The sequence below is a fragment of the Ranitomeya imitator genome, chromosome 2 (assembly GCF_032444005.1).
Source record: "Ranitomeya imitator isolate aRanImi1 chromosome 2, aRanImi1.pri, whole genome shotgun sequence".
In the NCBI taxonomy this organism is placed as follows: domain Eukaryota; kingdom Metazoa; phylum Chordata; class Amphibia; order Anura; family Dendrobatidae; genus Ranitomeya; species Ranitomeya imitator.
Genome location: NC_091283.1, coordinates 74,158,212 through 74,182,267, shown reverse-complemented (window position 1 = coordinate 74,182,267; position 24,056 = coordinate 74,158,212). Strand labels below are relative to the sequence as shown.

At 45.3% G+C, this 24,056-nt stretch overlaps 1 protein-coding gene across 2 annotated transcripts in view; it reads left to right on the top strand.

Annotated features, from left to right (window-relative positions):
- GPC3 (glypican 3) overlaps positions 1–24,056 on the top strand; it is an 813,378-nt gene that overhangs the window by 774,167 nt on the left and 15,155 nt on the right. Inside the window, exon 8 of one of the 2 annotated variants that reach the window (XM_069746955.1) lies at positions 7,562–9,581. The exons of the other annotated variant lie outside the window; for it this stretch is intronic. Coding sequence (XP_069603056.1) covers positions 7,562–7,752 — 191 coding nt within the window. The 3' untranslated portion in view covers positions 7,753–9,581. Of the gene's footprint in view, positions 1–7,561; positions 9,582–24,056 lie in introns of those variants that run through there. 2 annotated transcript variants of the gene reach the window in all.

Sequence of the window (24,056 nt, the reverse complement as noted above, 5' to 3'; positions counted from 1 at the left end):
TTAGTCGCGCAGCGTCTGAAGCATATCTTGTTTTCCTTTAGGAAGCTCTTAAAGTAAAAAAAACAACCACTACATACGTACCTCCCGCTGTCTGTCCCCGGCGCTGTGCTTCTCTGCTCTGGCTGTGAGCGCCGGGCAGCCGGAAAGCAGAGCGGTGACGTCACCGCTCTGCTTTCCGGCCGCTGTGCTCACAGCCAGAGCAGAGAAGCACAGCGCCGGGGACAGACAGCGGTAGGTAAGTATGTAGTGGTTGTTTTTTTTACTTTAACGATGGTAACCAGGGTAAACATCGGGTTACTAAGCGCGGCCCTGCGCTTAGTAACCCGATGTTTACCCTGGTTACCAGGGAAGACATCGCTGAATCGGCGTCACACACGCCGATTCAGCGATGTCAGCGGGAGATCCAGCGACGAAACAAAGTTCTGGACTTTCTTCCCCGACCAGCGACATCACAGCAGGGGCCTGATCGCTGCTGCCTGTCACACTGGACGATATCGCTAGCCAGGATGCTGCAACGTCACGGATCGCTAGCGATATCGTCTAGTGTGACGGTACCTTTACTTGCCCTGTAAGGAAAACCTGTGGAGGTAACATTAGTTTTGTGTACTGCCACTGGTGTTTTACTGGGTTTTACACCGGAGGCAGTGGTACATGACATAGTGAAATCGAAACTGGGGTCATTTCTAACTTTAGCCTGCTGAGCAACAAAGTCTACAAACACCCTGAAAGGAGGAAATGGCACCTTATGAGCCTGTTTGTAACGGGACCCGTGACTGACCCACTTTTCTTGTAAGTTGTAAGGGAGCTTTTGGACGATTGGGTTGACACCTCTGGCAGTGTCCAGGAATGCCAACCCTGGTAGGTCACCTTCTGCCTGAGCAGCATGCACCTCCATTAACAAGTCGCTCAGTTCTCTGAGCTTGTGATAACCCTTATTTGCTATCTTGGGGAAATCATCAATTCTTTTATACAAAGCGTTTTCTATAGCTTCTATTGACCCATAACATTCTTCGAGTCTCTCCCACACCATGCGAAGTCCTGTGTGTGGGTACTTTATGTTAATGTTCCTGATTCTTTTGGCGTGTTCAGCTGACTCACTCCCAAGTCACTTAACCAGTAGATCTAACTCTTCACTACTGGAAAGATGCAAGTCTCTGATGGCGTTCTGGAAGGAGGCTCGCCAAGCTCTGTAGCTTTCAGCTCGATCGGTGAACTTTACAAGTCCCTTGGTCACCAGCTCCCGGCGGGTAAAGAACCTTGCAAAGTTCATAGTGGCTGAGTCAGTGTCAACATGAGCTGGTGTGCTGTTGTCATGCAGTGTGTGTGGTGCATCCTCATACCTGGTAGGAGCTTCTTGCTTAGGAAAGTCTGTATAAAACCGTTCTGAAGCGAAGGGTGTCCCTGTCAGTCTGGGAGGAGGCCATACCTTCTGTTCTGTAAGACGGTAGTGGTGGTCGACGTCGTTTCGCAGTATACCTTCCTGCTTCCAGTATGGTGTTTGGAGGAAGGATCTCTGGTAATCTGTAGAGGCTGGTTGGTGTAATGGATCAGAGTTGTCTTCTATTCCGGGATGTTGGTGGACATATTCTGAAACGCGTTGAGCAGGGTCCGGACGATCAAGGTTTTGTGAAGAGCAGAACAAAAATGATTACCTCAATGAACAAAAATAAAAAAAAAGAATTTGTGATAAATATTGACCTGTCCATTCAAGGACATTTTAGCTATAGTATGAAATCCTGTTTTTCTTGTCTGTGGAATTGCCTTTGTACTGTTTGTTGTGAAACTGCCGCCCACGAAACTGTTTTCTTTTCTTTTCTTTCTTTCCTGTTTTGTCTCTTTGTTTAAACATGCAAAACTTGTATAACCACTAAACCTACTGAAACCACTATATAAAGAAGGGATAGCACTTTGAAGGCAGGCGTGCTTCAGAGACTTCCCAGTGATACACTATACAAGACGTGTCTTGTGTATTATTTCTGGTGATTCACCACTTCCAAAGGCTGCTCCGACTGAGTGTGATCCCGACATTTCCTGGCGCCTGAACAGGGACCCGAAGTCTGTGTATTCCTTCAAGAACACCGGCAGAATACGAACGAAAAGAGAATCTGGGATAATGGATGGCAGATGAACAAAAACCTGGCCAGGTAAGAGACACTGTTAGATCTCTTATATCTGCCCTGCACTGTCCGTAAGATTTTCTGTGTCGTGTTCTTTAGCGGGTAGTTCTAGTAGAGGAGGATACCTATAGCTCGGGTTCTTGAACTATTTAGGAATTGATCACCTCACGGAGTACGGCATTGAATGAGAGTGAATGTGAATAGAAGGTGTGTGGAAGTTGGGAATAGCCCTATAAGCCGCCCAGGGGGTTGAAACAGAAGAAGTGACTGTCCCACTGGGCAACGTGGTTGCGTCCTTTCGGGGAGACCTCCGCGCCTATGTTCAATATCTGATCCTGTCTTTGACAAAAACCTGGTGACGGATAAGTGTATGATAGTATGAGCCCAGGACAGATAAATTAGCCTGGGACAAGAATACGTTGTATGTGATAGTATAAGCCCAGGACAGATAAATTAGCCTGGGACAAGATACGTTGTATGTTCTTTTTCTTTTTCTGTCTGGTTGCATTTGTGTTGTTTGCTATAGGTGTAGGAATCAGGATTTTCTTACATCAACACAGTTTAAACATCCTAGCTCCTTAGGAAGAAGGTAACGAGGTATTCTCATACCCAAACGCCACCTAGGGCAAGAAAAAGACATCCTAGCTCCTTAGGAAGAAGGTAACGAGGTATTCTCATACCCAAACGCCACCTAGGGCAAGAAAGCTCAGGATAAGAAAATGGGGAATAAGCAAACAAAGTCGGAACCAGAAGAATTAGATATCTATACTATCATAAAGGAGAGAAGTGGTGAAGATGCCACTAAGGGGCTGAAAAAGATTTTTAGTAAGTTTGGAGTTACTAGGGCAGAAGCTTTTAGTAGAAAACTATGGGAAGGAATTCAGGAAAGGAAAAAAGGCATAATCAGAGACAAGAAATGGATAGATCAGATCCAAGCATTGATTGATGTCTCTAGGGTAGCAGAAAATGAGGGATGGACATATAATCAACAGAGTAAAAAGTGGTGTATTAGACCCACAGGCTGTGGAGAAAAACAAAACGTGGAATCTAAAAATACCCCACCCCCATACCTTAACCCACATGCCCCATCTTTTCTCCAAACACCACCTCAAAGTTTAGCCGGACCAGGAGGATGGGTATGTCCGCACTGTGGACAACAAAATCCAGACTGGAGAAATGATTGCCTAGCCTGTGGTACACCTAGACATGGCGCTGTACTTGCCCCTGTTAGGGTAGTACCAAGACCCTTTAGGGAACCTGGTGCTGACGGAGTAATGGGAACTAGATATCACCAAACTCGACAATATTTCCCTTGGTCCCCCGCTGAAGGCATGTCTCTCTTGCATAACGCATCAGATCCCACCCAGTGTCCAGTTAGATTTGCACAATATACACAGCAAATTATGCAGACTCACGCTGGAGTTTGGGCAGATGGAGAAGAATTATGTAGAATGAAAATGACTCCTGGACTCTTCCAGGAGCTATTAGCAAATCTACAGGTACATAGGCCCCAAGCAGGAGATGGTGCCTTACAAACGATAGAATCAGGTACACAATTTGTAGATCACTTAATGGTTTTCATGAGGGAGAGACAGAGGCCGAGAGGAACAACGGGAGTGGTGGCTCAGAAATCTGGACAATCAGTAGACGAATATTATCTAAGTGTAGAAAATAATTTCAGAGATGAAGGCATGGATCTAACCGCTCCAGGAATGATGAGGTTGGTTACAAAAACCTTTATAGATGGATTGTCTCCAAAAGTGAAGGAAAAGCTTAAGGCCGCAACCCCTGATTGGAGAACCTTGGAAGACCCACACCTGGCTAGACAGAAAGCTGTAGGGATAGAAATGGACTTAAGAGAAAATTCTAAGCCAGTAAGAATTGCACAGGCTAATACTGGCTCTGCTAATCAAAAGTTTACTTGTCATTACTGTAAGAAGCCAGGACATTTCCAAAGGGAATGTAGGAAGAGAAAAGCAGATATAGATTCAGGAACCTTTGTACCCAAAAATAGGATAAATAACCCAGTGCCTGATCAAACAGACAGCTCAGAATGACTGAAAGTTATGCAGGTCTCTCTTCCTTCTAGAAGACCAATAATACAAGTTGAAGTTGAGGGTAAAAATGTACCTTTTCTGATAGATACGGGAGCAACATCCTCCATTTTAAATCAGGACTTTTTACCATATCCTGACAATATATCCTCAAAGGTTACATCTGCAGAAGGGTATGATGGTAAAATTCAGGCGTTGCCCTTTACAAAACCTTTAAATGTGAGCTTTGGCCCTAAAACTTTTGTATCCAAATTTTTATTTGCTAAAGGTGCACCTACCTGCTTGTTGGGTAATGATGTCTTAAGTAAAATGCATGTAAACATCCATTTTAGAGAAGATGGCACAGTTATGCTGACCATCCCTGAAGATGCAGAAACTCTGGAACCATATGTTAGAATACAGGCAATGGAGGATTTTCCCGAAATTTACACTCAACAAGCAAAAATTGACTTGTCTCGGGTTCCTGACAGCCTATGGGCAAAAGGAGACACTGATGTAGGATTTTTATCAGTAGCTCCTATACTGTTAGAAACTGCCCCGGGAACCATATTACCTCAGCTTAGGCAATACCCCATCAGCGCCCAGCAAGAACAGGCGATTTCTCAACAAATTCAGGATTATGTGTTACAAGGTGTTTTGGTAGAAATCAGGTCACCCGCCAATACACCCTTATATCCTGTTAAAAAGAAAGTGTCCTCCAAAGAAACTATGGTGAAATATCGCATGGTGCACGACTTACGGGAAATCAATAAGGTTTTGGCACCGGTCACCCCTGTGGTACCGGATCCTCATACCTTACTGTCTCAAATTCCCAGCACTGCTGCATATTTTACGGTAATTGACTTATCAAACGCATTTTTTTCTGTGCCACTACATAAGAACTGTTGGCATTTGTTTGCCTTTACATTCAAGGGTAAACAATTAGCATGGCCAAGATTGCCACAAGGTATGGTACACTCACCAACTTTGTACTCTGAAGCAATGCAGACCGTGCTAAAAAATTTCATCCCAGAACCAGGAGTAGTCATTCTACAGTATGTAGATGACTTACTTATTTGTTGCCCTGATGAGCAGACAGCAGTTACCTCAACTGTTAATTTCTTAATTTTCCTAGCGCAAGAAGGCTGTAAAGTAAATAGACAGAAACTCCAGGCTTGTCAACAAACAGTCGTGTTTTTAGGTCACTGCATATCACAGGGCATCAGACACCTCACACCTCAACGTACGGAAGCCATACGTAACATGCTTGAACCCAGGAATCACAAACAGCTGCGTGCTTTCCTAGGTATTGTTTCACACTGTAGACAGTGGATCATACATGCAAGTCAACTCATGCAGCCTTTATATGACTGTATTGCCAACACACCATATTCACTCAGTGAAGAGGCTAAACAGTCATTTTCCTCTTTGAAAACAGCACTGGTATCAGCTCCGGCTTTTGGACTCCCAGACTACACTAAACCTTTTCAATTGATGGCAGCTGAGATATACTCACATGCTACAGGGGTGCTCACACAAAAACATGGAAACAAACAGAGACCTGTGGCATACATATCAGCTCATCTGGACCCTGTAGCTAGAGCCGCACCTTCTTGTGTAAGAGTAGTAGCCGCAATTTCACTGTTATTAGATAAAGCTTCTGAGATTGTTCTTGATCACCCACTTCTAGTTCAGACCACTCATGATGTACATGGCATTCTTAACCAGGTCCAACCTAAACATATTTCAATGGCCAGACACCTCCGTCTCCAATTTTCCCTACTACTGCCGCCCAACATTTCCTTTGCCAGGATTCAGACTCCTAATCTCGCGTCTTTGCTCCCTTTAGAGTCTGAGGGGGGTACCATACCTGAGGAAACTGCACTCTCCAACTCCTTTGAAACTGCACTCTCCAACTCCTTTGACCCATCAAAGTCAATGCATGATTGTGTACAATTAATGGAACAAGAGACTCAGGGCTTATGTAATGTACGTGACAAGCCACTCTGTAATGCTACATTTGAACTTTTCATAGATGGCAGTAGATATGCAGATATGAATGGACAATTTCATACAGGTTATGCGGTAGTAACTCAGCATGAAGTGCTGAAAGCAGAACCTCTCCCTGCTAATCAGTCTGCACAAGAAGCAGAACTTACGGCATTAGTTGAAGCTCTAAAAATAGCCAAAGATCAGACAGCAAACATATACACTGATTCTAGATATGCACATGGCATTATTTTCGATTTTGGCGTAATATGGAGAGCCAGAGGTTATATGACTGCTTCAGGCCAACCTGTTAAACATGCCTCCCTCATTAGACAGATTCTGGAGGCAGCACAAGAAACTAAAGAAATAGCGGTGATAAAGGTAGCTGCACATGTGAGACTCGACACCGAGGAAGCCAGGGGTAACGATAAAGCCGATAAGGCAGCAAAACAGGCAGCACGTAAACCCTTACATCATGCCCACACACTAGATAGCTCTGAAGATGATGAGGAAAGATTGAAGGAAGCTCAGAAACAGGTAGACGACGAAGAACGAGGGCAGTGGCAGAAAAAAGGGGCAGAAGATCAGCAAGGATTATGGAAAAAAGGAACTTTGTTGTGTTTACCCAGAGCCTGGTACCCCGCAGTGGCAAGTGACCTCCACCTACCCACGCATGTGTCGGCAAATGGTATGACGCTCAAGGTAAAAGAAAGGTGGTTGGCTCCAGGCTTTGGTAATTTTGCTCGGAACATGTGTGCTGCATGCGCTATATGCCTGGCACACAATCCAGGTCAGGCCATTAAACCCCAACCAAGCATCATGTAAGACCACTGTATCCCTTTCAAAGACTCCAGATCGACTACATCCAACTTCCTAGGTACAATGGATACGAATATGTGCTTGTGTGTGTGGACATGTTCTCAGGGTGGCCAGAGGCTTATCCAGTTCGTAAAGCCTCAGCAAAAACTACTGCCATTAAAATAGCACATGAACTGATACCCCGTTACGGCATGCCTGAGGTGATCGAGTCAGATAGGGGTACCCATTTTACTGGGGAAATATTCCAGAATGTTATGAAAATGTTGGGAGTAGAAAACCAGTTTCACACTCCATATCATCCACAGAGTTCAGGTAAAGTGGAAAGATTAAATGGGACAATAAAATTAAAAATCCAGAAGGCCATGGCAGAAACAGGAAAGCCTTGGACCGAGTGTCTACCACTTGCCCTGTATTCCATCCGAAACACCCCAAGGGGGAAGGCTAAGCTGTCACCACATGAGATTCTTTTTGGTAGAGCAGCAAATTTGGGTTGTTATTTTCCACAACAACTGATGTTGAATACTGAGACTTTAACTGCTTATGTACAAGAATTACAAAAACGTTTAACTAAAGTGCATTCGCAAGTTTTTGCTTCCCTTCCAGATCCAGAAAATCTCGAAGGAGGCCACAAGTTGGAACCTGGTGATCAAGTCTACGTGAAAAGACACACCAGAAAGACTCTGGAACCGAGATTTGACGGACCTTTCCAAGTCCTGTTAACAACTCCAACAGCAGTCAAGCTTGAAGGAAAGGCATCATGGATACATGCAAGCCATTGCAAAAAAGCAGTATAAGACTCATGATATTGATGTTAATAATGTTAACCTCAACGGAGGCATGGGAAAGACTGAATTCTCTAGCCCCTTTGAACAATAGATTCGTACAACATCATAGAAAATTAGTGCATGACTTGTTAAATAATACGTAACCCCTGGCAGATTGTTGGATCTGTACCCATTCACCAGTATCAGCCACAAGTATACCTTTTCTAGCAGTTCCCGTGTCAGCTGAAGAAATATTCGCTTGGCCTAATTGTTCAGACAACCTGGCCAACAACCAACCTGGCAATACTAGACTATGGAATACTACAATCGCCATACCAATTGTGGGATGGGTAGAATTTCCTTGGTGGCAGGGCAATCTTACAGGAAAAATAGACAACTTACAATATTTAGCATTCAAGGGAGGAAAATGGGTACCTAGGAATAAGACTGGATTAACTGATTTAGGACAGGTCCCCACTGAAAATCTACAGCTCAGTTTCAGTACAACCACCCATTCCTCTGATGCTTTCAAACCTACAGTATTGGAAAGATACATACATAATAGAAAATGGGAACATTCTGAGTTGTTCCCCCAAGGTGATGCAAACAGTTGTACAAGTAAGCCGGGGAACCTGGTTTGTAATGAATCCAATGAGTATGTCAACGGAATGCATGTATGTGGGAATCCCGCAGCCGGGTACTGTAGCCCCTTGGGACAAAAACCCTCTTGGTGTATGCTTCAGAATGTATCTAGTTTTGTGGATTTGGCTCACAGATTGGTATTGCAGCACTCAGCTTTGTGGGATCTGCCTGAGGGTACATTTTGGATATGCGGAGAAGGAGCATATAAATGGCTTCCCGTAGGTATAAAGGGTACTTGTACATTAGGACGCCTAACCCCGGCTACTTTCATAATTTCAAATAAACAAGTGAATATGCAAGCCGTGCCCAAGCACACACTGTATAAAAGAGCTGCAGATAACTCACCACATCCCTCGGGGAGGCCGCATATAGTACAAATGGGAATTCCCAACAAAATTGCTAGTACCATTTTTATTTATCCTATGTTAACACAAATGTGGGATAAATTAGTTAGAGCCACGGATTATCTAGATGATCAGATTTGGGATATATTGGACATATTAAATACTAGTATAGCTGTACAGAATCAGCTTATAATAGTCACTAACCAACATACCCTGGTATTGGATTACCTAACTGCCTCACAAGGGGGTATGTGTCAAATCATCGGACCCACCTGCTGTCATTATATAGACCCGAATAGTACTATGAGTATGAGATTTAAATTAAAAGACGTACAACGACTCAGGGATCAGTATGACAAAGACAATGACCAAAATAAGGATAGCTGGTGGTCAGATACCTTTCCTTTTCTTAACACGGCCAATTGGTTCAGAGGGATCGGTGGGTGGGTTACCGGGATTATGCAAAGCCTAATACATACAGTTATGGTTATTGTAATTATATATGTATTATTCAAGGTTGTACTCAAGGGTATCTCGGTATGCACAAATAAATTTTGTGTAATGGATGCGAGAATATAAAGTTTTTTTTTTGTAATATCACAAAAAGAATGACTAAAATGATCGACAAGGTTTTGAATGGAATATGTCAAAGGGGGGATTGTGAAGAGCAGAACAAAAATGATTACCTCAATGAACAAAAATAAAAAAAAAGAATTTGTGATAAATATTGACCTGTCCATTCAAGGACATTTTAGCTATAGTATGAAATCCTGTTTTTCTTGTCTGTGGAATTGCCTTTGTACTGTTTGTTGTGAAACTGCCGCCCACGAAACTGTTTTCTTTTCTTTTCTTTCTTTCCTGTTTTGTCTCTTTGTTTAACCCCTTAGTGACAGAGCCAATTTGGTACTTAATGACCAGGCCAATTTTTGCAATTCTGACCACTGTCACTTTATGAGGTTATAACTCTGGAACGCTTCAACGGATCCCGCTGATTCTGAGATTGTTTTTTCGTGACATATTGTACTTCATGTTAGTGGTAACATTTCTTCGATATTACTTGCGATTATTTATGAAAAAAACGGAAATATGGCGAAAATTTTTAAAATTTTGCAGTTTTCAAACTTTGTATTTTTATGCCCTTAAATCAGAGAGATATGTCATAAAAAATAGTTAATAAATAACATTTCCCACATGTCTACTTTACATCAGCACAATTTTGGAAACAAAATTTTTTTTTGTTAGGGAGTTATAAGGGTTAAAAGTTGACCAGCAATTTCTCATTTTTACAACACCATTTTTTTTTAGGGACCACATCACATTTGAAGTCATTTTGAGGGGTCTATATGATAGAAAATAATGAAGTGTGACACCATTCTAAAAACTACACCCATCAAGGTTCTCAAAACCACATTCAAGAAGTTTATTAACCCTTTACGTGCTTCACAGGAACTGAAACAATGTGGAAGGAAAAAATGAACATTTAACTTTTTTTTGCAAACATCTTAATTCAGAACCATTTTTTTTATTTTCACAAGTGTAAAAACAGAAATGTAACCATAAATTTTGTTATGCAATTTCTCCTGAATACGCCAATACCCCATATGTGGGGGTAAACCACTGTTAGGGCGCACCGCAGAACTTAGAAGTGAAGGAGCGCTGTTTGACTTTTTCAATGCAGAATTGGCTGGAATTGAGATCGGACGCCATGTCACGTTTAGAGAGCCCCTGATGTGCCTAAACAGTGGAAACTCCCCACAAGTGACACCATTTTGGAAACTAGACCCCTTAAGGAACTTATCTAGATGTGTGGTGAGCACTTTGAACCCCCAAGTGCTTCACAGAAGTTTATAACGTAGAGCCGTGAAAATAAAAAATCGCTTTTGTTTACACAAAAATGATCTTTTTGCCCACAAATTCTTATTTTCACAAGGGTAACAGGAGAAATTAGACCACAAAAGTTGTTGTGCAATTTCTCCTGAGTATGCTGATACCCAATATGTGGGGGTAAACAACTGTTAGGGCGCACTGCAGAGCTTGGAAGAGAAGGAGTGCCGTTTTACTTTTTCAATGTAGAATTGGCTGGAATTGAGATTGGACGCCATGTCGCGTTTTGAGAGCCCCTGATGTGCCTAAACAGTGGAAACCCCCCACAAGTGACACCATTTTGGAAACTAGACCCCTTAAGGAACTTATCTAGATGTGTGGCGAGCACTTTGAACCCCCATGTGCTTCACAGAAGTTTATAACGTAGAGCCGTGAAAAAAAAAAATTGCATTTTTTCTACAAAAATGATCTTTTTGCCCACAAATTTTTATTTTCACAAGGGTAACAGGAGAAATTAGACCACAAAAGTTGTTGTGCAATTTCTCCTGAGTACGTCGATACCCAATATGTGGGGGTAAACCACTGTTTGGGCGCACCGCAGAGCTTGGAAGAGAAAGAGTGCCGTTTTACTTTTTCAATGTAGAATTGGCTGGAATTGAGATCGGACGCCATGTCGCGTTTGGAGAGCCCCTGATGTGCCTAAACAGTAGAAATCCCCCACAAGTGACCCCATTTTGGAAACTAGACCCCCCATGGAACTTATCTAGATGTGTGGTGAGAACCTTGAATGCCCAAGTGCTTCACAGAAGTTTATAATGCAGAGCCGTGAAAATAAAAAATATTTTTTTTTCCACAAAAAAGATTTTTTAGCCACCAAATTTTTATTTTCACAAGGGTAACAAGAGAAACTGGACCCCAAAAGTTGTTGTCCAATTTGTCCTGAGTATGCTGGTACCCCATATGTGGGGGTAAACCACGCTTTGGGCGCACGGCAGAGTTCGGAAGGAAGGAGCGCCGTTTTGGAATGCAGACTTTGATAGAATGGTCTGCGGGTATTATGTTGCATTTGCAGAGCCCCTGATGTACCTAACCAGTAGAAACCCTCCACAAGTGACCCCATTTTGGAAACTAGACCCCCCAAGGAACTTATCTAGATGTGTGGTGAGAACTTTGAATGCCCAAGTGCTTCACAGAAGTTTAGAATGCAGAGTCGTGAAAATAAAAAATTTTTTTTTTCCACAAAAAAGATATTGTAGCCCCCAAGTTTTTATTTTCACAAGGGTAACAGGAGAAATTGGACTGCAATAGTTGTTGTCCAATTTATCCCGAGTACGCTGATGAGCCATATGTGGCGGTAAACCACTGTTTGGGCGCACGGCAGAGCTCGGAAGGGAAGGAGCGCCTTTTTGGAATGCAGACTTTGATAGAATGGTCTGTGGGCATTATGTTGCGATTGCAGAGCCCCTGATGTACCTAAACTGTAGTAACCCCCCACAAGTGACCCCATTTTGGAAACTAGACCCCCCAAGGAACTTATCTAGATGTGTGGTGAGAACTTTGAATGCCCAAGTGCTTCACAGAAATTTAGAATGCAGAGTCGTGAAAATAAAAGATATTTTTTTTTCACAAAAAAGATTTTGTAGCCCCCAAGTTTTTATTTTCACAAGGGTAACAAGAAAAATTGGACCCCAGAAGTTGTTGTCCAATATATCCCGAGTACGCTGATGCCCCATATGTGGGGGTAACCCACTGTTTGGGCGCACGGCAGAGCTCAGAAGGGAGGGAGCACCATTTGACTTTTTGAGCGCAAAATTGGCTGTCGTGTTTGGAGACCCCCTGATGTACCTAAACAGTGGAAACCCCCCAATTCTAGCTCCAACCCTAACCCCAACACACCCCTAACCCTAATCCCAACCTCATCCATAATCCTAATCACTAACCCTAACCATAATCACAACCCTTACCCCAAGTCAACCCTAACCATAACCCTAATCAAAACCCTAAATCCAACACACCCCTAATCCTAATCTCAACCCTAACCTCAAACCTAACCCTAATCCCAATACACCCCTAATCACAACCCTAACCTTAACCCTAATCCCAAACCTAACCCTAATCCCAAGCGTAACCCTAATGCCAACCCTAACCCTAATACGAACCCTAATCCAAACCCTAACCCTAATCCCAGCTCTAACCCTAACTTTAGCCCCAACCCTAGCCCTAACTTTAGCCCCAACCCTAACCCTAGCCCTAGGGCTACTTTCACACTTGCGTCGTTTGGCATTCCGTCGCAATCCGTCGTTTTGGACAAGAAACGGATCCTGCAAATGTGCCCGCAGGATGCGTTTTTTGCCCATAGACTTGTATTGCCGACGGATCGTGACGGATGGCCACACGTCGCGTCCGTCGTGCACTGGATCAGTTGTGTTTTGGCGGAGCGTCGGCACAAAAAACGTTCAATGAAACGTTTTTTTGTACGTCGCATCCGCCATTTCTGACCGCGCATGCGTGGCCGTAACTCCGCCCCCTCCTCCCCAGGACATAGATTGGGCAGCGGATGTGTTGAAAAACTACAGCTGCTGCCCACGTTGTGCACAATTTTCACAACGTGCGTCGGTATGTCGGGCCGACGCATTGCGACGGCCCCGTACCGACGTAAGTGTGAAAGAAGCCTAACCCTAAGTTTAGCCCCAACCCTAACCCTAAATTTAGCCCCAACCCTAACCCTAAATTTAGCCCCAACCCTAGCCCTACCCCTAACCTAACCCTACCCCTAACCTAACCCTACCCCTAACCCTACCCCTAACCTAACCCTACCCCTACCCCTAACCTAACCCTACCCCTAACCCTACCCCTAACCTAACCCTACCCCTAACCTAACCCTACCCCTAACCCTACCCCTAACCTAACCCTAACCCTACCCCTAACCCTACCCCTAACCTAACCCTACCCCTAACCCTACCCCTAACCCTACCCCTACCCCTAACCCTACCCCTAACCCTACCCCTAACCTAACCCTACCCCTAACCCTACCCCTAACCCTACCCCTAACCCTAACCTAACCCTAACCCTAACCTAACCCTACCCCTAACCCTACCCCTAACCCTACCCCTACCCCTAACCCTACCCCTAACCCTACCCCTAACCCTACCCCTAATTTTAGCCCCAACTGCTGTTCTCCTGCCGGCCGGCAGATGGAGACAGATGGCGGGCGCACTGGGCATGCGTCCGCCATGTTCTGCTGCCGGCGGCCAGGAGGAGCAGCAAGAGGATCCAGGGACCTAGGTGAGTATGCTAGGGTCCCCGAATCCCCCTATTTCTCTGTCCTCTGATGTGCGATCACATCAGAGGACAGAGAATTACACTTTACTTTTTTTTTTTTTTTGCGGTCGCCGGTAAACAGTTAATTACCGGCGATCGCAAAACAGGGGTCGGTAATACCGACCCCGATCGTGCTCTTTGGGGTCTCGGCTACCCCCGGCAGCCGAGACCCCAAAGATTCTCCCGGTGCCGGCCGGCGGGCGCACTGCGCATGCGCCCGCCATTTTGAAGATGGCGGCGCCCACCGGGAGACACGAGGAGCATCGGGGGAGCTAGGTGAGTATTGGGGGGCCACCTGGGACCCCTTTTCTCTGTCCTCCGATGTGCGATCACATCGGAGGACAGAGAAATTAAAAAGAGATCGCTTTTTATTTATTTATTTTTTTTTTTGCGATCGCCGGTAAACGGTTAATTACCGGCGATCGCAAATGCGGGGTGGGTTAAAAACCCCCCGAGTCATGTTCTCTGGGGTCTCGGCTACCCTCGGCAGCCGAGACCCCGGAGAAAATCGGCCTCTGGGGGGCGCTATGGACTTTTTCCACAGCGCCGTTAAGTAACGGCGCTGTGGTTTAAGTACCCTTAGCGGCCGCCGTTAAAAGGCGTATCGGCGGTCGCTAAGGGGTTAAACATGCAAAACTTGTATAACCACTAAACCTACTGAAACCACTATATAAAGAAGGGATAGCACTTTGAAGGCAGGCGTGCTTCAGAGACTTCCCAGTGATACACTATACAAGACGTGTCTTGTGTATTATTTCTGGTGATCCACCACTTCCAAAGGCTGCTCCGACTGAGTGTGATCCCGACAGTTTGGTCCACGTACGTCGCTGTCACGCTCAGATTCGGGAAACTCCACGGCTTCTAAGAACTCAGCTTTGGCTATTGCGGCTGCTGCTTCTTTTTTAGAGGAAAGCCTTTCTAAGGTCGCTCGCAGGCGTGCTGTATCTGCGTCTCTATCGGCTTGCAGGCGGGCTCTTTCTGCTTCTTGGCAGGCTCTTTCTGCTTCTCTATCTGCTTGCAGGCGGGCTCTTTCTGCTTCTTGCTCTGCTTGTCTTAACTTTAACTGCATCTCTTGTGCAGCGAAGGAGGATCTTACCTTCGCCGCCTCGGCTTCTGCTCGGGCGAGGGTGACAGACCTTTTCGAGGAAGACTTGCTAGAGCAGCTTGTATGGGACCTCGTCCTGAGTGAGGATGCTCGACTTGCAGACATTGTGTGTCCGTTTGCAGGCTGTAGGACGTCTCAGAGCGGGTAGGAATGACTTCAGCGTAGACTGAGACGTGTAGCGCTTGGCGGGCAATATGGCGGCCGCTGCGGTATCTGCAGGCTGTGTGGTGTGGTACAAGCGGCTGTGTAAGTGGTCTTGTTATTGCTGGCGTCTAGCCTGGTTTTGCTAGCCTCTGCTGGTATTTAGCTTCTGTTTTACTGCTTGCTGGTATCTAGCCTGCGTTTTACTGGCCTCCGCTGGTATCTAGAATCCGTTTTACTGGCCAAGCTGGCGTCAAGTATCCGTTTTACTGTTCTGTCTTCATACACGTTGATACGGTGTGTGATCCGACATACGGCATAAACCACTTCTGTCTCCCAAATAAGCAGACTGTTCTCTGTAGTCTAACTTGTTTATTGGTAAACATGAGCGTGGTAAAACTATAAGAATACAAATGATTTGAGTAAGTATTGGGCAAATAATAACATGACTGCAACTAACAGGGAAAGCATACAGGATGATGCAACTTCTATAATAACTACATACAGCAGGTAACTGAAATCACATTTCATGTGTACTGGCTGCTATACAGTTAATCACACTCTGTACAACATTACATAGCAAGAACAGGGATAATGGTCTTACCGGATAATTTTAACCGGAATGGCAAGTAAGTGAGGTAGTTCAACACAGCAGATTAACACGTGTGTCCAGGGAAATACACAGAGAGAAAATGGAGTTTCCCCTTCCCATGATACCTTGGTGAATCCCAGAATGCAACACTCTAATAATTACTGAAAAACACAGGTAATAAATTTAACCACCACTGGGTGGTGCTATAACACAGCAAAACCAAACTATGGTATTAAACCTTTTTAAAGCTAGATACAAAGCCCTGACCTTCGCTAGAATGGGCAGAACAGTCTTCTTTTGTCAAGATGTTAAAAATTAATTCAATATTCCTTTAGTATTATCCTTTTCTAGAAAAGATTGGTGGCAATCAACATTACCCATTGGCTTCACAGCCCTGTACCTTTTACAGAGTCCTGCAAAGGTACATCTAGGTTTTCCTTCAGATTTTTTGCCTTAAAGTTGTCCACTACTTGGACAAGTCCTTCTCATCCCCCATGCTTGGCCTCAATAAAATAATACAGCCTATACTCACTTTCAGTGCTGGCGCAGTTCACATGGTGTCAGCACTCGCTCTCCCTGGGTCTCTCGTGCAGTGTTGTAACACGTGACCCCAGCACTGGCATCCTTTTCCCAGCCTTTGTACGAAATGACTTCGAAAAGGAAGTCAGACAGCATCTGCAGCTCTAGAGTCCACAATCGAAATATAGAAAGGACAGCGCCACACCAGGAAGTGACAAACAGTAACTTTCTTTATTCTGCCTCATGCGGCGACGTTTCGGTCCGTGGACCTTTTTCAAGCACGAAAAAGGTCCACGGACCGAAACGTCGCCGCAGGAGGCAGAATAAAGAAAGTTACTGTTTGTCACTTCCTGGTGTGGCACTGTCCTTTCTATATTTCGATTGTGGACTCTTTTGCTGGGATGGACCCCCTGGTGTGGACGAGTGCCATGGAGACGGTGTCAGTATTGGGTGCGGTCTAACACATTTGTTGGATACTAGCATCTGCAGCTCTGACTTCCTCTTCATGTTGAATTTGTACAAAGGCGTAGACAGTGACAACAAGGCTGATTGGGCGCCGGGGTCACATATCACAACACTGCACGAGAGACCCAGAGAGAGTGAGTGCCGACACAGCGGGAAGGGCATCGGCATTGGAAGGGAGTATAAAGTTTTTCATTTTATTGGGATCAAGCATGGGGTATGAGAAGGAGTTGTCCTAGTAGTGGACAACCCCCTTAAGGTCCTCATACATGTTAGAGCAAAGTTGTACTAAATATACTGCTAAAAAAAATAAAGGGAACACTAAAATCGCACATATTAGATATCACTGAATTAAATATTCCAGTTGTAAATCTTTATTCATTACATAGTGAAATGTGTTGAGAACAATAAAAATTATCAATGTAAATCACAACTAATATCCCACGGAGTTATGGAGTTGAAATGATGCTCAAAATCAAAGTGGAAAATGAAGTTACAGGCTGATCCAACTTCAGTGGAAATGTCTCAAGACAAGGAAATGATGCTCAGTAGTGTGTGTGTGTGTGTGGCCTCCATGTGCCTGTATGACCTCCATACAATGCCTGGGCATGCTCCTGATGAGGCGGCGGATGGTCTCCTGAGGAATCTCCTCCCAGACCTGGACTAAAGCATCCGCCAACTCCTGGACAGTCTGTGGTGCAATGTGACGTTGGTGGATGGTGCGAGACATGATGTCCCAGATGTGTTCAATCGGACTTTGGTCAGGGGAACGGGCGGACCAGTCCATAGCTTCAATGCCTTCATCTTGCAGGAACTGCTGACACACTCCAGCCACATGAGGTCTGGCATTGTTCTGCATTAGGAGGAACCAGGGCCAACCACACAGCATATGGTCTCACAAGGGGTCTGAGGATCTCATCTCGGTACCTAATGGCAGTCAGGCTACCTCTGGCAAGCACATGGAGGGCTGTGTGGCCCTCCAAAGAAATGCCACCCCACACCATTACTCACCCACTGCCAAACTGGTCATGCTGAAGGATGTTGCAGGCTGGAGATCACTCTCCACGGCATCTCCAGACTCTCTCAGGTCTGACACATGTGCTCAGTTTGAACCTGCTTTCATCTGTGAAGTGCACAGGGCACCAGTGGCGAATTTGCAAACCATGGTGTTCTGTGGCAAATGCCAAGCATCCTGCACGGTGTTGGGCTATGAGCACAACCCCCATCTGTGGACGTCGGGCACTCAGACCATCCCCATGGAGTCGGTTTCTAACTGTTTGTGCAGACACATGCACATTTGTGGCTCGCTGGAGGTCATTTTGCGGGCTCACAGTGCTCCTCCTGTTCCTCCTTGCACAAAGGCTGAGGTAGCGGTCCTGCTGCTGGGTTGTTGCCCTCTTACTGCCCCCTCCAAGTCTCCTGGTGTACTGGCCTGTCTCCTGATAGCACCTCCAGCCTCTGGACACTACGCTGACAGACACAGCAAACCTTGCCACAGCTCGCATTGATGGGCCATCCTGGATGAGCTGCACTACCTGAGTCACTTGTGTGGGTTGTAGAGTCTGTCTCATGCTACCACAAGTATGATAGCACAGCCAACATTCAAAAGTGATCAAAACATCAGCCAGAAAGTATTGGTACTGAGATGTGGTCTATAGTCCCCACCTGCAGAACCACTCCTTTATTGAGTGTGTCTTGATAATTGCCAATAATTTCCATCTGTTGTCTAATCCATTTGCACAATAGCATGTGAATTTGATTGTCAAGCAGTGTTGCTTCCTAAGTGGACAGTTTGATTTCACAGAAGTTTGATTTTCCTGGAGTTATATTCTGTTGTTTAAGTGTTCCCTTTAGTTTTTTGAGCAGTGTATATATAAACACACAGATCTACATCTCTGGACCCGATATCACCACCCTATTAACCAGAATCCATCAGTGTCTATCCGCTATTTCATCCTTCTTCTCCGCTAGATTTCTAAAACTTAACATGGACAAACAGAATTCATCGTCTTTCCCCCATCTCACGCGACCCCCCAACGAACCTATCCATTACAGTAAACGGCTGCCCACTCTCCCCAATCCCACAGGCTCGCTGTCTCGGGTAATCCTTGACACTGATCTCTTTTTCAAACCACATATCCAAGCCCTTTCCACTTTCTGCCGCCTTCAACTCAAAAATATTTCACGGATCCATACATTCCTAAACCAAGAATCTATAAAAACCCCAGTCCATGTCCTCATCATCTCTCGCCTTGACTACTGTAACCTCCTGCTCTGTGGCCTCCCCTCTAACACTCTCGCACCCCTCCAATCTATTTTAAACTCAGCTGCCCGACTAATCCACCTGTCCCCCCGCTATTCCCCAACTCTCCCCTCTGTCAATCCCTTCACTGGCTCCCCATTACCCAGAGACTCCAGTACAAAACCCTAACCATGACATACAAAGCCATCCACAACCTGTCTCCTCCATACATCTGTGACCTCGTCTCCTGGTACTTTCCTGCACGCAACCTTCGATCCTCACAAGATCTCCTTCTCTACTCCACTCTTATCTCCTCTTCCCACAATCGCATACAAGAATTCTCTCGCACTTCACCCCTACTCTGGAACTCTCTACCATAACATATCAGACTCTCACCTACCATCGAAACCTTCAAAAGGAACCTAAAGACCCACCTCTTCCGACAAGTCTACAACCTGTAGTAACCACCGATCGACCAAACCACTGCACTACCAGCTCTATCCTCACCTACTGTATCCTCACCCATCCCTTGTAGATTGTGAGCCCTCGCAGGCAGGGTCCTCTCTCCTCCTGTACCAGTTGTGATCTGTATTGTTCAAGATTATTGTACTTATTTTTATTATGTATACCCCCTCCTCACATGTAAAGCGCCATGGAATAAATGGTGCTATAATAATAAATAATAATAATAAGGTGAAAAACAAATGGCAACTAAGGTCACAAATCACTACTTAGCTCAGACTTTAGATCCACAGAAGCTGAACCTAGCGGCAAAATCCTGCTAGTATTGGTTGGTGCTTAGCACGAAAAAAAGGAAATGAAATCCAATCCAACGTGAAGGAAAGATAAGTGCAGCACTCACCAGCTTGGAGCATATCCAACAGTCTTTATTCACATCGGTGCCTTAGACAGAAATTAGGATTTACAGAGTTATGCGGGGGAGGAAAGGAAAGTACAACAATTGCTTGCTTCTACGGGTTCAGGTGAAGCGCGCAATCGCGAAACAGCCATCGTCCGTTTCTTTCCTCCCCTGCATACCTCTGTAAGTCCTCATGTCCGCTTTTCTGTCTAAGGCACCGATGTGAATAAAGACTGTTTTATATTCTCCAAACTGGTGAATGCTTCACTTACCTTTATGTTGGATTGTACTAAATATGATTTCGAGCAAATCAATCTTTCGTTGTATAGCTTTTAGGTGGTAAGTCATCGACTTTTGGAGAATGAAGAATTGTAGTTGTCCAAAAGACTGATCGGGCATGTCAAATATTTTTATATGACTATTGTGCAAGGCATAATGTGTATGTACTGTTAGTTATGAAAACTTTTTTTCATTCGATCCAACCCACTGATTATTGAACGTTTTTGTTCGCTATTCATTGGAAACATATGGCTTAAGCTAAAAGATATTTGGAAAATATAGTTGGACAAGTGTATGGTTCTGTTGTGCAAATGAAAATTGGTACGAACGATGAATTATCTCATGTTTAAGGCTGGGCTTTGTATCTGTGTACTGTGGCCAATACAAAGCGACTTTTTGTTGCACCCTCTGATCCCAAGACTGAGAACATATACATTTCCCACTGCCAACCTCTGTTACCCTCCCTTCCTTTGAGGTGCACTCTGTGCGCATCTACTCCCCCTCCAACCGGCTGTCATATACTGCCCCCCAGGGCCAGCCACCACCTTCTTTGACCACTTTACCACCTGGCTACTTCATTTCCTTTCCGCAGACATCCCTACTATCATCATGGGTGACTTCAACATCCCTATTGACACTTCCCTCTCAGCTGCCACTAAACTTCTATCTCCCACTTCCTCCTTCGGCCTCACTCAATGGTCTTCTACAGCCACTCACAAAGATGGTCACACACTGGACCTCATCTTCACCCGCCTCTGCTCCCTATCTAACCTCTCTAACTTGCCTCTTCCTCTCTCTGGCCACAACCTTCTCACATTCTCTTCCCTCTCCACTCCATGTCTACAATCCCCACCCCACAAACTTTCACACCCTTGCCGAAATCTTAAACACCTTGACCTACACTCATTCTCTGAATCCCTCCTCCCTCTCACAGATATAAGTTCCTTACACAATGCGGATGACGCTGCCGCTCTATATAACACCACAATAGCTGCAGCTTTGGAATCTGCTGCCTCACTTACACATACCAAAGCTCGCAAAATCAACAGACAGCCCGGGCACACCAGCCTGACCAAAGAACTGAGGCGAACTTCCAGGGCTGCTGAGCGCAGATGGAAAAGATCCCACTCCAACGAGCACTTCATCGCATTCAAACAGTTCCTCACTACTTTCAAGACCACACTCGCCACAGCTAAACAAACCTACTTCTCATCTCTCATATCCTCCCTGTCTGAGAACCCTAAACAGTTATTCAACACCTTCAATTCTCTCCTCCGTCCCCCAGCACCTCCTCCCTCCCCACTCATCTCAGCTGAAGACTTTGCCTCATTTTCCAAGCAGAAGATTGATAACATCAGAGACAGTTTTGGTCAACAACCCCCAGAGCCCTTCCTCCCGACTTCCCAGCTCACCACCTCCAAAACCAACTTCTCCACCATTACAGAAGATCGACTCTCCACTCTACTCTGAAGATCACATCTCACCACCTGTGCACTTGAACCAATCCCATCCCACTTCATCCCAAACCTCACCACAGTCTTCATCCCAAACCCTAACCCATCTCTTCAACCTATCACTAACAACTGGTGTTTTCCCCTCAAGCTTTAAACATGCCTCCATCACACCTATCCTCAAAAAGCCCTCTCTTGACCCATCCTCTGTATCTAGCTATCGCCCTATATCACTTCTCCCCTATGCCTCCAAGCTACTGGAACAACACGTCTACCTTGAACTGTCCTCCCATCTCTCTTCTTGCTCCCTCTTTGACCGCTTACAATCTGGCTTCCGGTCACACCACTCCACTGAAACTGCCCTAACTAAGGTCACTAATGACCTCTTAACCGCCAAGAGCAAGCGACACTACTCTGTCCTCCTCCTCCTGGACCTGTCGGCTGCCTTTGACACAGTGGACCATTCCCTATCATTACAGACCCTCTCATCCCTTGGCATCACAGACTTGGCCCTATCCTGGATCTCATCATACCTAACAGACCGGACATTCAGCGTCTCCCACTCACCTCGCCCCCTATCTGTCAGAGTCCCACAAGGTTCAGTCCTAGGGCCCCTGCTCTTTCCATTTACACCTTTGGCCTGGGACAGCTCATCTCTATGCTGATGACACACAGATCTACATCTCTGGACCAGATATCACTTCCCTACTAACCAGAATCCCTCAATGTCTGTCCACTATTTCATCCTTCTTCTCCGCTAGATTTCTGAAACTTAATATGGACAAAACAGAATTCATCATCTTTCCCCCATCTCACGTGACCCCCCCAACGAACCTATCCATTACAGTAAATGGCTGCCCACTCTCCCCAGTCCCACAAGCTCGCTGCCTCGGGGTAATCCTTGACGATGATCTCTGCTTCAAACCACATATCCAAGCCCTTTCCACTTCCTGCCAACTTCAACTCAAAAATATTTCACGAATCCGTTCATTCCTCAGCCAAGAATCTGCAAAAACCCTAGGCCATGCCCTCATCATCTCTCGCCTTGACTACTGCAACCTCCTGCTCTGTGGCCTCCCCTCGAACACTCTTGCACCCCTCCAATCTATTCTAAACTCTGCTGCCCGACTAATCCACCTGTCCCCCCGCTATTCCCCAGCTTCTCCCCTCTGTCAATCCCTTCACTGGCTCCCCATTGCCCAGAGACTCCAGTACAAAACCCTAACCATGACATACAAAGCCATCCACAACCTGTCTCCTCCATACATCTGTGACCTCGTCTCCCGGTACTTTCCTGCACGCAACCTCCGATCCTCACAAGATCTCCTTCTCTATTCCCCTCTTATCTCCTCTTCCCACAATCGCATACAAGATTTCTCTCGCGCATCACCCCTACTCTGGAACTCTCTACCACAACATATCAGACTCTCACCTACCATCGAAACCTTCAAAAAGAGCCTGAAGACCCACCTCTTCCGACAAGCCTACTACCTGCAGTAACCACCGATCGACCAAACCGCTGCATGACCAGCTCTACCCTCGCCTACTGTATTCTCACCCATCCCTTGTAGATTGTGAGCCTTCGCGGGCAGGGTCCTATCTCCTCCTGTACCAGTTATGACTTGTATTGTTTAAGATTATTGTACTTGTTTTTATTATGTATACCCCTCCTCACATGTAAAGCACCATGGAATAAATGGCGCTATAACAATAAATAATAATAATAATTTCCAGCTATGCTTCTTGCATGACCAGTCTTGGTATCAGTAGTTGGAAGCAAAGACGAAAAGCCATGGTGGTTGCCACCCAACTTTTTCAAAAACAATTGTTATAAATGGTCATCCCAAAGATATACTGTAAATACATTTGTAATACTAGTGCCAATAGACCATGTAGCAATTTGATCAAACAAAAGCAAGCAATTTCTCACTGTGCAATATCTGGCAAAAGGATGCAAATTTTTGCTCCATGTTACATTTTTTTCCCATAATTTTCATGAAAGTCTCTTAAAGTACCGTTACAATAAACGACTTACCAACGATCATGACCAGCGATACGACCTGGCCGTGATTGTTGGCAAGTCGTTGTGTGGTCGCTGGGGAGCTGTCACACAGACAGCTCTCTCAAGCGACGAACAATCAGGGGAAAGACTTTGGCATCTTTGAAACTGTCTTCAACGATGCCGAAGTCCCCGGGTAACCAGGGTAAACATCGGGTTACTAAGTGCAGGGTCGCGCTTATTAACCCGATATTTATCCTGGTTACCATTGTAAAAGTAAAAAAAAAACAAAAAAACAGTACATACTCACATTCCGATGTCTGTCACGTCCCCCGCCGTCAGCTTCCCGCACTGACTGTGTCAGCGCCGGCCGTAAAGCAGAGCACAGCGGTGACGTCATCGCTGTGCTCTGCTTTACGGCCGGCGCTGACACAGTTTGTCATTGTCACACATAACGAGATCGTTAGTGGGATCGTTGCTACGTTACAAAAAGCGTGACGTTGCAACGATATCGTTAACGAAATCGTTATGTGTGAAGGTACCTTTAAGTAAAA